Source organism: Anas platyrhynchos, chromosome 4 (assembly GCF_047663525.1).
Source record: "Anas platyrhynchos isolate ZD024472 breed Pekin duck chromosome 4, IASCAAS_PekinDuck_T2T, whole genome shotgun sequence".
Classification (NCBI taxonomy): Eukaryota; Metazoa; Chordata; class Aves; order Anseriformes; family Anatidae; genus Anas; species Anas platyrhynchos.
The window spans coordinates 35,325,678-35,340,784 of NC_092590.1; the positions used below are offsets into that span (position 1 = coordinate 35,325,678).

General features: G+C 37.8%; 1 protein-coding gene across 10 annotated transcripts in view; it reads right to left on the reverse strand.

Annotated features, from left to right (window-relative positions):
* The window catches only part of ARFIP1 (ARF interacting protein 1), a 42,638-nt gene that overhangs the window by 21,631 nt on the left and 5,900 nt on the right, over nt 1-15,107 (reverse strand). For 5 of the 10 annotated variants that reach the window (XM_027456657.3, XM_027456653.3, XM_027456655.3 and 2 more), the window contains 2 exons: nt 12,364-12,465; nt 2,146-2,260 (listed from right to left, as the gene is read on the reverse strand). In XM_027456657.3, coding sequence (XP_027312458.1) covers nt 2,146-2,260; nt 12,364-12,456 — 208 coding nt within the window. In that variant the 5' untranslated portion in view covers nt 12,457-12,465. The remainder of the gene's footprint in view (nt 1-2,145; nt 2,261-12,363; nt 12,466-15,107) is intronic. The other 5 variants (XM_072037386.1, XM_027456654.3, XM_027456652.3 and 2 more) reach the window with 2 other exon arrangements.

The following is a 15,107-nucleotide window of genomic DNA, read 5'->3' on the forward strand; positions in this document are numbered from 1 at the left end:
AAGGTTTTACAGCACTAGCTTGCTATCTTTTGGACAAGACATACCTTTCAGTGATCTGCACTGTGTGCGCTCCCTAAACAGTTTTAGGATTATGTTTTTCAGTGCTTTGCAACTGTTCCATATGACAAATGTAAAGTGACAATCTTACAGAATTTTCAGGACTTAAAAAAAAAAAAAAAGCAAGTTAGCTTTTTCTCTGCAGTAATGAGTCATCAGCATATTGGGGGGGGAGCTTTCATTGCTTCTGCTGAGAAATTCTGATACTTCATAGGGCTGACAGTGTGCCCATTGCAGGATTGGGGCAAGGAATTAAAAAAAGCCCAAGCTTCATAGTTTGGGCTAAAACTTATCAGTAACACCAAAAATACCAGTTGAATTAACCAAATCAACAAACAGCTTTTGCCTTTTAAATATATTCTGGAGTCCTACTAGCAACAAGGGGTATACAAATACAACAATAAAACATTTTAATATCACACAGAAATTAAAAGATTGAAAGGTATCTCATTTGCTGTGATCTTCCGTGGTGGTACATCACATATGGGCTGCCAGTAGATTTATCTAGGCATAAAAGTTTGATTGCAAGATCCTACTGAAGTCCTAAAGACCAAATCAGTTCAGCAAGTGAGCTAAGACAAGTGGTTAAATAATAATAATGAAGAAAATCCTAGCACTCAATAGTATTAATGCAGCCTTATGCATGTTTTGCCATCCCGCCTCTTCCCCCAAATCCTAAAAGCTCTGCTCCTCCAGCATCACTTATTTTGCATTCAAAAAGGAAGCCTGAATAAGGACACAAAGGGAATAAAGAACATTTAAAAACAGGGTTATCATTTCTATTTTTCTCCCCAGTTTTATCAAGAGCCTAAGCCTCTACCACTACCACTTCTACCATTTCTGTCTGATATATGAACATCTGGAAAAACCTGAAAAAAAATATCCTTGGAAGAAAGCTGTAGTATCTGAAGTGTTAAAAACATGTTCAAAGCTCATAATTTGTATACAAAACTTACTGCAGAACATTTAGATTTCAAACATATTAGCATAGCTTGAAACGCATCTTAGACACCATTTTCCTTATAGACTATGGCATGTAACAGCTGCAACAGTTATGCTGCAAACAGAATACAAAAAGGCAAGGATGATGAGCAGTTTGCCATCTGCTCAGTTTTTACCTAGATATTTTGCTAATTCCAGCCTTAAAGAAACCACAGCATTCACTTAGTAATATATGTAAAGTACAGCATGTAAATCACTGTTTTCATAAGCGCATTTCACAAAACAGGAAATGAAGCAAAATGTAAATTAAATCTACGACTACAAAGAGACTTATTTTCACAGCTGCTCATTTGAGATCACTTCCAACCTTTCAAATTTAAACATCGTCTAAGCTACATAATTCATTAAAATATCCCTTTCACATACTATATCATTGTATGACTGTTTTTAGACAGATGGGAAACACTGACATTACTGGTTTGTTTACCACTGTTTCTCGCTGTTTAATACCAGTTTATACTTTTTTAAACATATTAAGACTTGTATTGGGAATAAATTATTAACTAAAATCCTCCTGCTATAAACAACGGTGACTGTGTTTAGAAGATATGAGGAAACTTTTTCATTATGTAATACTTGGAAAAAAAGATCCAAAGCATTATCGCTCCTGACAATACATTAAAATAAAGTTATGTATTATAACAAAAAAGGAGAGATGTCTCAAGAGCAAAGAAGAATTTCACTAGTTTGTCTGTTTCCGCTAAGTGAACTGTGTATCCAGACATAAATATGTTACATTTCACATTGGAACAACACTTGCAATGTATTTATCCACATTTTAACAGACTTTCAATGCAATGTAAGTGTTAAACCTTTCAGTTTGACACAGTTTCAAAGTTTTCAAGTGAAATACTTCTATAACTGCAGGCCAATTTTCCCCTCAGCTTGCATGAGCCCTGTGACAGATTATAGAAGTGCAGCATGTAGCTCTATTTTAACACCTCAGGTTGTCACTAACATACATCAATCAATACATCTACACCCAAATGCTCCAAGCAGCTACAGAACATTATTATTTCTGACCATATTAAAAAATATGCCTCAAGACTTTAAATTGAAAAATCGAGGTTAAAAAAAGCAATTTACCTTTACCTGGAAATGGTCCTGCCTCAACGACTCCTTCTTTGGTGCTGTCAAAGCCATGAGATGTTATTTTGGTTTCAGAGAGTCCAAGTCCAACTGGTAATGAACGTTTCAAGTCCTTAAAATATTTGAATAAAATGGAAAATTGATGTTAAAAAAACATAAAAGTGACTCCAAGGTATTATAATGTAATCTCAGCAGCTCTCAGACAAACAGTTTTGCTTCTAGCCTGGAATGTCTTCTCTGGTGTCACAGCACTCCATTGTGATGTACAAATAAAACAAAGGAACAAGAAGCACCAAGTATAGCTTGTGTATTTATTTAAATATATTGGTGTGTTAATTCTACGTTTCCCTTCTGCCATTTACAAGGAAAGAAAAAGTTACAAAACCCACAGAGCTGTTCAGGTTTAAAAGGAAGGCACAACAAGAATGCCACCTCTTACAGCAGCTGTTACCAGAAGCGTGTCCCCATCACCATGTCAAGGGGTCCGAAGCTGGTCCAAGCACCCAGAGCCACGTACTCATGCCTTCAGCTAAAAGCAGATGGGAGTGCACAATGATCTCAGACTAAGGGCAGACAACATTTTACAAGCAAGAAACATGGCAGCAACTATCACAATGTTAAAGATGAAACACTACTTCACTCCAGGCAAGAAATATCTTTAAAATTTGCAGCATCCATTAACTCTATGAACAGTACATGAAGTCTCTACACAATCTGACACTGTAAAAACATCCACTTCAAGAGTTTCCCCCGAGCACCTACTCAGTGTCACAAATGATCCCTTCAGGGAGCAAGAAGCCTACAAAATCCTTCAGCCTACCTGCCTGACCACTTCAGGGCTAACCAGACGTTGAAACGTGCTATTGAGGGCATTATCCAGACACCTCTCAAACACTGACTGGCACGTGGCATCAACTACCTCTCTAGGAAGCCTGTTCCAGGGTTTGGCCACCCTCGAGGTAAAGAACTGTTTCCTAATGTCCAGTCTGAACCTCCCCGTCACAGCTTTGTCCCATTCCGTTGTGACCAGGGAGCAGAGACCAGCACCTCCGTCCCCACCTCCCCTGCCCAGGGAGCTGCAGATCACAGGGAGGCCGCCTCTTGGCCTCCTGCTCTCCAGGTGAGACAACCCAGGCATCCTCAGCCTCCCCCCACAGAAAATGCCTCCCAGCCCTCTCACCTGCTTTGTTGCCCTCCTCTGGACATTTCCAAGGACCCTAACACGTTTCTTATGTTGTGCAGCCCAAAACAAATCAGGGAATCACCGAATGGTTGAGGTCCAAAGGGTCCAACACCCCGGCCAAGCAGGGTCACCTGGAGCACACCGCACTGGATCACACCCAGGCAGGTTTTGAATATACCCAGGGAAGGAGACTCTACAACCCCTCTGGACAACCTGTTCCAGCGCTCTGTCACCCTCACAGTTTTTCCTCGTATCCAGATGCAACTTCCTGTGATTCAGTTTGTGCCTGACAGCCTCCCTTAAGATATTTATATATAAATGTATAAGAGATCCCCTCTCAGCCTTCTCTCCTCCAGGCTCAGCAGGCCCAGCTCCCAGCCTTTCCTCCCAAGAGAGATGCCCCAGCCCCCTCCCCTCATTCACAGTGAGGCCACACCAATGCTAAACACAGCGAGAGAATCATCTCTTCTGACCCGCTAGCTCATCACCCACTGTACTGCCAACCTGTCCTGACATTCAGGCAACTGAGGTCTTCACAGAAGACCAATGCAGGCCTACTATTGAAACATGACTTCACATTTCAAAATTCACATTTTGAAATGTCCAGGCATTCACTAATTCTTTAAAGTAAAAAGCCAGTGAAAAGCTACTCTGGAAATAAAAGCAAAAAGGTAAAATACACATCCAAAAAACTAAGGATTACGGAATTAGAAAACTGGCATTTTATGGAGTCAAGTACTGTTTTACATGCCCTCTGCTTCTATACAGAGGCAAGAAAAGGTAATACTACAGAGGAGCAATAGTGAAATATGCACAGAAAAACTATACATAGCTTTGAAATGCCTCTGTCTGGACAGGGACACAAACTATTTCTGATGTAATTAAAAGCATCATGTACAAAGTAAAACCTTTACAATCCAATCCATGCATAATACTGCAGCCATCCATTCCACAACCCAGAAGCGAGCTAGTGCCTAAGAATGACACTGCCCAGAGGCTCAGAAGGTCCCCAAGTGGCTTTGCATCACGCTCCCACAGATTTAGTCAGTTGTCTTCAGTTTAAGACAAACTCCTGAGAGGAGGGAAAAAGGAAAAGCTACAAACATGAACTCCAACGTCACAGAAGTCCTGTTGATGTGGAGAACACAGGATGCTACTGCAATCAGAGTAACCAATTCCTGTAGCTGTACTTTCACTCATACAAACCAGCTATTTAATAATAGATTATGCTACATTTGTGTATTTGCAGCATTATACCAAAAAGAAAAATGGAAAAAATAAGTAGTATGAACAACAGTAGTCACACACAGAACCTGATCTCACAAATAAAGCATACCACACCATCTGATACGTACTGCTTTCAGCCTTCACAACTTATTTCTGGTACTTCCATTTAAGTACTTGTAGTTAGTGGTGGGATGGAAGGCTTTTGCTTCAACTTAGTGTAGCTGGCAGACAGAGTCCATTTAACTCCGAAGCAAGTCAGTAGGAGATGAAAAAGCAGAAAAGCTTGCAAAAGGGTAACTGGATGGCAGAGGAGAAGATGCACCAATTTAACAAAAATGACACGGCATCAAACATTTTCCCCAAGGGCACCCTGGCACGTGGTATAGTCTTCAGAAATATTTAAATATGAAGCCAAAGAAATGTAGACAGCTAACCTGCATAAGCATGTTTGAAACAGGAATCTAAGCAATCATCTGTATTTTGCGTTAAAATGCAGAACATCTATTTTGTAAATAGAAAAGTTCATATCTAAACTTAAGCAACTGTACTGCTTTTATACATTCAACTTAACTCTAATTTGAAGCTAAACACAGGCTGAACAAACTACAGGTAAATAAATCATTTACATTATTATAACACACCCTTCTCCAAAACAAAAAAAATATGATATTCAGGTCAAGAAAATATATTCAAATCTACAATTGGGTATATACATAGTATTTTTATAGACATATGTAACTACACAGACAGGCACAAACATTTATTCAAAGGTATCTTTCCTTTTAATGGAAAAAAAAAGGGCGAAGTTCAGTGTAAAGAGCTGCATTCATGCCTGTTTTTAATACTTTTACTAACTAGCTGAAATATACCTTCCTGAAGACAGACATTTATACATGATGAGAATTGTCATCAAAAAGTTAGTGATCATCAATCCACCACCTCTATATTGTATATAAACATGCAAGCTACCGTTCAGTGGAGACATGTTTCTGTATGCAAACTTGAGTTTTTAACACGTCATTCTTGCAAATGGTAGTGCTACTTTACATGCATTAAAAAAAAAGGCTAGCCAAAAATCTGTGATCATTCTGATGAAGCAATTTATCACTTTGATAACTTACAAGGGACGATTTAGAAACAGCCTTAGAGTAAGGAAAAGACGACACGCACAAAACTACATGTTTACAAGAAGCTGTGACAGTAATTGGAGATTTTTGAATGGTAAGGAAGTTATGTAAATCGCTTTCTTTTTTGTTCCCATCAACACTTCCTGTTAAAACATGGGAAGTGAAGTCAGATTCTCCTACAAGATGACAGTAATTATATTTTGACCAGTTATTGGTCTTCTAACTAGTGGGAATATTTTGATGATCCCAAGAGCTGCTTTCAAATTTGTGATTTCCTATCTTCTTCGTAGTCATTTCACTAGAATTCCAGAATCACCGACACATCTCAAAAGTTTAACTCTGAACATCATCACCATAAAAAGAGATGTTTCATTCATTATTTTCAATTGTATGTTGCTTAAAAGCATAGCATTGGTTTATGCAGTTACCATCTCAAAGTACTTTAACACTGTAACTTGACTGAGGCCCAGGACTAGAGCTGTAAGAACTGCAATTTAGAATATTCCCATTAAGTGAAAAGGTCAACTTGCCTATTCCAATCTCTGCCATCTAGGATGATAAAGGTGCAAAGAAGTAAAAGCATGAAGTACAGGTACATAAGACAGCTGCACCGTTTAATTTGGCCTAATCAAATCAGTGCAAACCTACACAGTAGGGAGCATTAAAACTACATTAACCAACCTTTGCTTGAATTCCATTTTCAGTTTAAATCATTGTATTAAGCTAAAGATATTTTAGTAAGGTTAACCTTATTTAAGTGCCTCCAAAAGGGGTAATCATCAGTTAATTATACAGATCATGTACATGAACCAGTATGAATTTTTGATGTACCAATCCTGTGACATGGTAGATACAGCAAAGAAGTCATGCAGAATAGGGTGTACGTGAAGGAATTTTGGCTGAGTTACAAGGCTGTTTTCAAAAAGACAATTCCTATCCATGCTCCTCATACTCATCTGAAATGAAGAGGGAAAAATATCAAAACTGTTGTCTCTCCTACAGGTAGAATCATGGAGCCCCTACAGCAAACAAGGCTGTACTGATTTCACAGTGTCAGTCCATTATTAACGTATCCCCAAGTATCATCATCTGCTACTACTAAATACTTTTAAAAGATACGGGTTTAGTTGCCTTTACTACTTTCAAGAAATCTCTTTAAAAAACAACATGTCACTGGCTAACTCAAGGAGTGAATCTGTTAAAAGTTGAGCAACTAAAACTAGAAGCAACATACACTTTTTTTAAATGACAGATGACATTATTAACAAACTATTCAAGTTACCTCTGGGGAAAAAATTGTAACATGCCTTCTTGTAAAGTTCAGTTTAACATTTTAAAGATTAAAGTACTCTTTAATGAGTAGATCTAACATCTATCCAGTAAGATATAAGGCTCTGAACTTTCACTTCTTGCTTGTTGTAATATGTTAGTGGAGCTCCTCATCCTGCATTTTTCTCTTCTCCTTGCCCTACTACATCACTTCACTCTCACCTTCCATGAAATAATCCGCTAGATCCTCATTTCAGAATAAATTCCAGCTCTCCTCTCATTTATTTTTATGCTTAAAGGTTTGCTCTACGGTGAACAGCAAATGGACTGACACATCTCTTCCTATTCCCCAACATATTGCTCTTTACACAGAAGATCCTTTCTTCTTACTCTACACCTTTAGATTTACCTAATGTCGTACTAAGAATCTGCTTTTACATCAGTTTCCCTTCTACTCTCATCATTCACATCCATAATTTTCACTCTTCAAGATTGCATGAAGCAGACCACTTGGCAAACAGGCAGACTGCTCTTTGTTTCATCTCATAAAAACAGTTTTCTACAGCTGATGTGCAGAAAGAAGTTTTAAATCAATCTACAGTAATTAGAACATAATTGCCCAAATTAAGGTCTAGCTACGCCAGTTAACACAGCAAAATCTAAGAAATAGGAACTCAGATGTTTCATGGAGAACTTGAGTGATGAGACTGGGGGAGTTTTGGAAAGGCAAAGACAAGAGCTTATTACTAGTATTACATACAATATTTAATAATGTTTTTGTCCCCACAGGAGTACAAAAAGAGGCAGAAAGGAATCTATACTGAAAATGAAAGGAAACAATTGGAACAGGAATTTTGGAGATGGAGACTGTTAAGAACTCAACATAGATTTGAAACAATAGTTTCAACATAACAAGTAGCTTACAACTGCCTGAATGCCTTCACAGACACGAACATTTTTAAAAATAATTTTAATTATTCCTGTGCAGCTTCCACATTATGCCTTTTTTCAATAAGGAGCCATATAATACACTCCTCTGCACAGTCCTCAGCTCCCCAGCCCTTCAGGGACATTAAAGCAACCACTATTCCAATCAAAATGATAATAGCATGGGAAGAAAACTGTGGGAGGAAAATCCCCTGTAAAAATCCTCTCTAAGTCAGGGATAAGTGAAATAAACCAGTGTAAAATAATAACCAGCAAGGTTTTCTGTTTGAGTCTTCTTGTACAAAGCAGTAAGAAAAATATGTTTCCTTAGTAATTGCTGAAGTCCTCTATTATTAGCATAGAGTAACAAACATCCAAACATTGGCAAACTCTTCTAAACATCAAGTCTTTAAAGCATAACTGAGTTTCAACAGAGCTTGGAGAGCTGAAAGCACTGCATCAAGGTTTCCTGTAATAAGGCGACATTAGACATTTCATCCAATGATGATTGAAGCCACAGGCTTTATTAGTTAAAAAAAAAATTCCATCTACCATACAGACAGGACAAAACTTGTCAGAATTCCTTAGGCATCTCTTATTATTACAAACGAGAGAATGAGTATGTCCCAGCATATTTCTGAATGAAACTTTACAGCTAAGCAAACACTTAAGTTACCTCATAAATATTCTTTTGATTCTTTTTTCTTAGACATAGGGAACCAACAATTTACTGAAGATCCATCAAGCAGTGCTCTAGCCTATGTCCACAAGGCTGGAACCAATATGCTTCTCCTGCAATTAGGTTATGGCAATCCATTCTGTCTGATGTTCTGCACAGCTAAATGCATTTTCCTTCAAACAATGAGCAACGCTGCTTGCCACTTCCAGGTAAATACATTTGTACAATGTTGTCTTGCAAAACGAAATACTTGCCACGCTTGAGTACATACAAACACCACGCTCGGTGAAAAATTTCATGTCTGTGCAACTTACGGATGAGGTCTGATCAGAGTGCTAAGGCTGCAAGTCTAGACTAAAGCTTAGTTTTGTAACTAAAGAACCCTGAAGACCCTAACTACATATTTACTCAGTCTACCAAAACCATGCAATCAAAGCTGCTGAAGTACTTGTGGCAAAATAACAGTAGAAGAGCAAATAAAAACACAGGGTAAGTCACATTTTTTTCCATTTACATCTGAATGGTACAACATCTAGATGAACAGCTCCCTGATTACAGCAAGTAAAAAAAAAACAAAACTAAAGTAACCTTACTCCCCAGCCATCCGACAAGCTGTAATTGAAATGTAGATTGGAGTTTGATTGGACTGAACTCCAGTGTGGTCAAAAATTCTTACTGAGCACTGTGGTAACAGTGCAACTTCAGAAAGGAGCAACAAGCCATTACTTAAGTGCCCTCCTAAAAAACAGCGCTTAGCTTGTCATTTCCATAAGTTGATAGGAAAAAAGACCCCTGAGAACTTGGCACGTAAGTTCTGCGGTGCAATGTGTATCGCTTTAGGTTAGAACAAAAAAATTACTGAAAATATTGGCACGAAAAAAAAGAAAGAGGAGAGCATTAAGCATTAGAAATAACAAACACAAAGATAAATAGAAGCTTAATATTAGAATTTGAGACTAACAGATTAGTAAACAGATCTAGATGTTAATTCCAAGAAGATTGTTTTCTTTGTTTTGTTTATAAGCAGCCCTGGTTATCACATATTCTGAGTTTAGGTCACACATGCAGGTCTTAACCTGTACAAGACAGTTCAAAAAAATTCATCTTCACTGATCCCAGAATAATTACTGTAAAAGAAATTACAGCAGTAAATACAACTATGTTTGCAAAGTATAAATTTTCTGCAATTCATGCAAGTATTTGACCCATTTTGGGGTTTAGTGGAAGTTTTAAAACAGAGTAAACTTCAAGCCACAAAAGCATGTAGCATGCCAGCAAAAACCTACCTCAAATTTTATATTTGGCCACAGACAAATACTTATTTAACATCTCAATTTTCCACAGAACATGGTAGTTATACTTTGAATAAACAAGGGCTCTGACCCAGACACTAAGTGCAATTTCCATTTACTGTAACTACCGAAGAAGTATTGAACACACTAGAGTGAAGAAGCAATTCTTAGCCAAAGAAAGATACCTCTGAAGCAGCAGTCAAGTCACAGCAGCATCAAGGTCATCAGTCTTAAAAATAGTAAATTTGCTTCTCAATTTCCAGCTGAAACCAAATTTACTGTCACTTAAAGGTAGATTTCAGTTGTCCCATTTAGATATAAAGATATCTTTATCAAAACTTGGATGATGTGTAATGAAGAGAAGTTAAAACCAGGATTTACATTACGTTACTAGTAAATTTTGGTTGAGCAACAAGTCTTAAGAATCATGTGCCATCCCTTACTGCCATACATTTGGGGGGTAGGGGACAGGGTTGGTTTGGAAAACAACTCCAAAACCAAAAAACTGAGTTCTTTCAGCAGAAGTAGAAAAAAATAGTACCAAGTGCAGTATTTTTAATATGGAGCTCCAACATGGATGTAATAGCATCTCATGAAGTTTTATACCTTTTTACAGTCACGCTCATTATACAACTACACCACAACTGAAGTCAAATGGATGTTGTTTCAAGGATTTTTTTTTAACTATCTATTAAATTTTGCTGCATGTATAGTTTATTTACAATAATAAATTAATAATTATAATATGCAACCATATATTACACTATTAATATTTAGAAAAAATCCTCTACTAATAGACCTTTTATAGAAAAAACTATTGCAATGTGCAGTATCTGCTTCATGGTTTGTCATTTACTAGCTTCAGAAGAGCTTCCCCATTAAAGCGAAAGCCAGACTGAAGTCAAAATTATGCCTACACTTATTTTACCAATAACCAGGAAGTATATTCATGGCGTATGTGTAATTTGTTTTTAAACTTGCAGAATTGTTTCCTACCCCCCAATAATCAGCATTTTAATAGGACAGAACAAAACATAGATGTTCAGCTCAGTATTTATTTTAGAAATAATTCTGCATTGCAAGTCACCATGGAACTGTCAAAGCTTAGAGACTTCCTTAAAATCTAAATCTTGTCAGATATCAAGTAGGTGTGAATAATTAGCTCATTTTCATAACTCCAACTGTAAAGCAAAGTAAGAATAAAGAAAACCAATCCCAAATTCCATAAACTGTACCATAGTACCCTCTGCTGGACAGTCAAAGACAAGAAGAAATGATAATAAAGTAAAGCAAAGATAAAAAAAGAACCACAGACAGATCTTCACGGAAGTATAGCTTCTTTTCTAAATGCTACAAACACATTGCATTCTGATACCGCTCATAAAGTAGTAATCTTTTAGCTTCAATACAAGAAAAGTTACTTCTTCCTTGTTTACAGCTTCAAATCAGAATGTGACCATCTTTACTTCGAGGCACATTAGAAGTAGCTTGCCTTGGACTACTCAATACTTTTTCATGTATATTAGTTTACGACTTGGTTGCCTGAATTCACAGGAGCTGGTAATGCTCATATTTTAAAAGTGCTTATTTTCCTGTTTAACGGATAAAATTGTGCAATTAAAAATCAGGCTGCTCAAGGTTAGAGTTAATAACATTGAAATGTATACATGCAATTGTGCATTACAGAGCCAGATTTCACACTAAGAAAAGACTGCTATTGCTAATATACCCTTTTCTATATTAAAAAAAAAAGCTATTGCAATGTGTAATCTCTGCTTCATTTTTTCCCAGTCAACTTTAACAATAATTTATCAGTTTCAAAAGAGGTTTTCCACTGAAGCTAAAATCAGAAGACAGCCAGAATTAGGCATATGCTTATTTTACCAAAATATTTTCCTTTTGTTCTGGCAGGCTGTCAGGCAATCCCTGTAAATCAATCCTCCAGTTTGTTTAGAACTAGGTTAAATAGAAAGAAAGAGTACAAGTAATGTAAGTACCCCAAGAAATTCTTTTTCCTCTTAAAATAAGAGAAAATAAAAACCTTACATCAACAGTTGTAACCAGAGACCTACAGCTTACATAAACTCTATCATGTTTATGTCTCCAAGCTTACCGTCACCATTTAAAGTACAGTGTATGTACATCACATATATGTCACATACATACACACTAAATGTATTTAAAACTGCAGCTTGACTTAATTATTAGAATCGGTAAGGTATAGCAAACTACTTAAACAATTTTAGCAAGAGCCAACTGTAGTCTGCTACAGCATTTAATAAAGCTTACTGTAAAATTTGAGATCCATCAGAAAACAAGCTTGTGTAGCATGATTTGTACATACCCTTATGCAGAATTTCCTCGCTATTCTTGCGAACAAGATTAACACATTTAACAATCTAAACTTCCAAAAGCTTTGCAGAGCTATCTTGACTGAAGTCCTCTGTGTTGCATTGTAACTTCAGCATTTCTGGGAACAGTACATTGTTAGACACCAAAGACAATTCTTACCCTATTAAAGCTGTGCTCATGGGAATCTTCCAGCTGTCCATTGCTAGTCACAGGAATTTCTGCTGCTGAATTTTTGGGAGACTCTTGAGCCATTGCACCTCCCTATTGTACAAGAAACAGGTTAGTATTTGTCTTAAATTTACAAGAAGCGATCTGTATTAAGATATTTGATGTTTTAAGTCTTCTAATAGCCGATTTTATTTCAAACTCCTTTTTGGTAATATTCTGATATACTTGGTCTGCAAAGATGCATTTCATCATGTACCCTGACACATTAATAAGCTAGCACATCTCAGAAGTAACTGAAAGCTTCAAGATTGAAAAAAAAGAAACAACCAAAGTTAACTGATGTATCATACGACAGAGGGGTGCCAGAAAAATTAGACATGGGGCCAAGCTCAAGTATTTTCTATAGACATACTTGATCCTTGGAGTAGTTAATGCATCTCAAACTACAACAAAGGTCAAGTTTGTTGTTTGCTAAAGCAAATTGTACTCGCTAATGAAAAACAAGAAATATAAGAAAAGAGCAACAAGTTTAATCACGTATTACCAAAAAAGTGATGATTCCGAGCTTTAAAACTGTTTAACTTGCTTTTTATTTTACCATAATATAGTGCCACCTTCTGACTAAACTGTTGGTATTCAGCTCTGACTCAGACAACAGCAGAAAACCTAAAGCGAAATGTCGAAACAAGAACTTAAAAGCATCAATGCAATTCAAGATTCAAAGTCAGTTTTGAGATGCTGCTGTTTCATGGACAGCAGAAGCAGTTGTGTAACCACTGCTTTCAATGAATGACCTACAGTAAAACCTAGAAGAGAGTCTCACAAGTGATGGACACCACATACAAGCACCTGAAAAGGAGCAGCACCCCATCATTCCCAAAATGAAGACAGAGATGCTAAAAATTTATCAAGCCACCGCTGCCCATATGTACCCTTCCCCAAAACATACATATGTTGGTTCTTTCAAAAAGCTACCCTTAACTCTGCAGGACAGCTTCATGAGTTAACTGAAGTGATAACAGGACAAAAAGAATCAGAATATAACCAAGCCCGTGTTTGTTCAACTACTCATGTGAAAGTTGTCTGAAACCTTCAAACATGCTCATGCACCTTTGCCAGACTCCAAAGACAAGGCACACTATCAACACGTATGTGAGCATGGTTTCTTTCTTCACTTAGAGCTCAGAAGCCATCAAACTGAGCCAGCTGCTTTTCAGTCAGAGGCTCAGGAACAGACCCAGGCCCATCAGGCTGAAGTACCAGCAGCTGCTCCAAGAGCACACGAAGCTTTTGCGGGACCTCTGCATGTAACGACTTCCTCAGGATCACCTGCATCGTTCTTCATTGACAACACCTTCTGTCACAGCCCACTGCTAGTATTCCCCTTACTCCCTCCTATCCTCTCTTGATTTATGCACAGATTTTGGGAGTTCAACACATAACACCTGCTCATTATGCTCTGAGGCCTCCCAAGCTTTCTTCTAACTAGGCACTGTCTACAGGCTCCAACACACATCCTCCTCTAATTCTAAATTGCTTTCAAAGCCATGTTAAAATATCTTCTTCCACAGACTGTAATTTACCGAGATTTCACCTCATTTGGTCTTTTGAAGCACAGCTCACCATTCACACATCATTTGGTAGCTTTAAAACCTGATTTACATTTATGAAATTTGTAATAAGCTTCTTGAATTCTGCAACATAGAACAACAACACTAAGAAAATGGCAAGGAGATCTAAGTCCACCAAGTTCTGAGTAAATGTTACCTTCTACACAGAGAAGAAAAAGGCCAAGGGCAAGCCAGCCTATGAGAACCACACACACAAGAACACCAGTCTTTGAATACACCCCACAAAAATCAACTCTGAGGTGATGTATCTTCCTTTTTGAAAATCAAGACTAAGTTAGCAACACTGAATTGAAACCTACTCTTTCCAAAACTGCTTTATTAAACATAAAATGAGAAGCAAAACATTCAGGCACAGCTTCTGGAAAAAAAAAAAAAAGTCAAAATATTTTAGAAGTTCTAAAAACACAGAGTTCAAAATCATGTCAGGAAAAGTCAGCGTGCTATGCACTCAAGGAAAAGTGACTTTACAAGACCCTACCTTGCCCTATTGGTCACTCCTATTAGCATTCAGTGAGTGCCTTCTTTCAGCCCTAGGAAGGAACAACTCACGTTGCATGGTCACACCAGCCTAGCAGACCAAGTTCTCTGCAGAGACCAGTTTTCAACCATGGCAATTATTCACAGACATACAGGCTCATGCATACACATGTCTCTGTCAATACTTACATTAAAAAACCAACATTCAGCAGCTTCTCTGGGCAATTTACAAAACCCAGGAAGGCCTAGAAGCAGCTCAGATGTTTATAGGTATTTCTACTTGAGGCAAACCTCGGCATCACGTTCAGAGAAAGCAAAAAATGACTTGCTAACTTCAGCTTCCTGACACGTCTGAACGAAAACACCGGCCTTGGTTGCTGAAAGGAGGAAGTTTCACTACTCCCCCTCCCCAGTCCCTGCCGTGAGCCACAGGGTCCCACCTCCCCGCCCCACAGGCCAGCCGCTCATCAGATTGCGCGGTGACCAGACCCCACTCACTAACCCTGCAGGAAGACCTTTCTGCAGTTTCAGTAAGTTGAATTAGTTTACAATTAAGTCAGACAACGCTAGAGACACTAAGTGAGCAGCATCAAAAAGGAAGTAGGATGAACTGTTAGCTCATCTCAA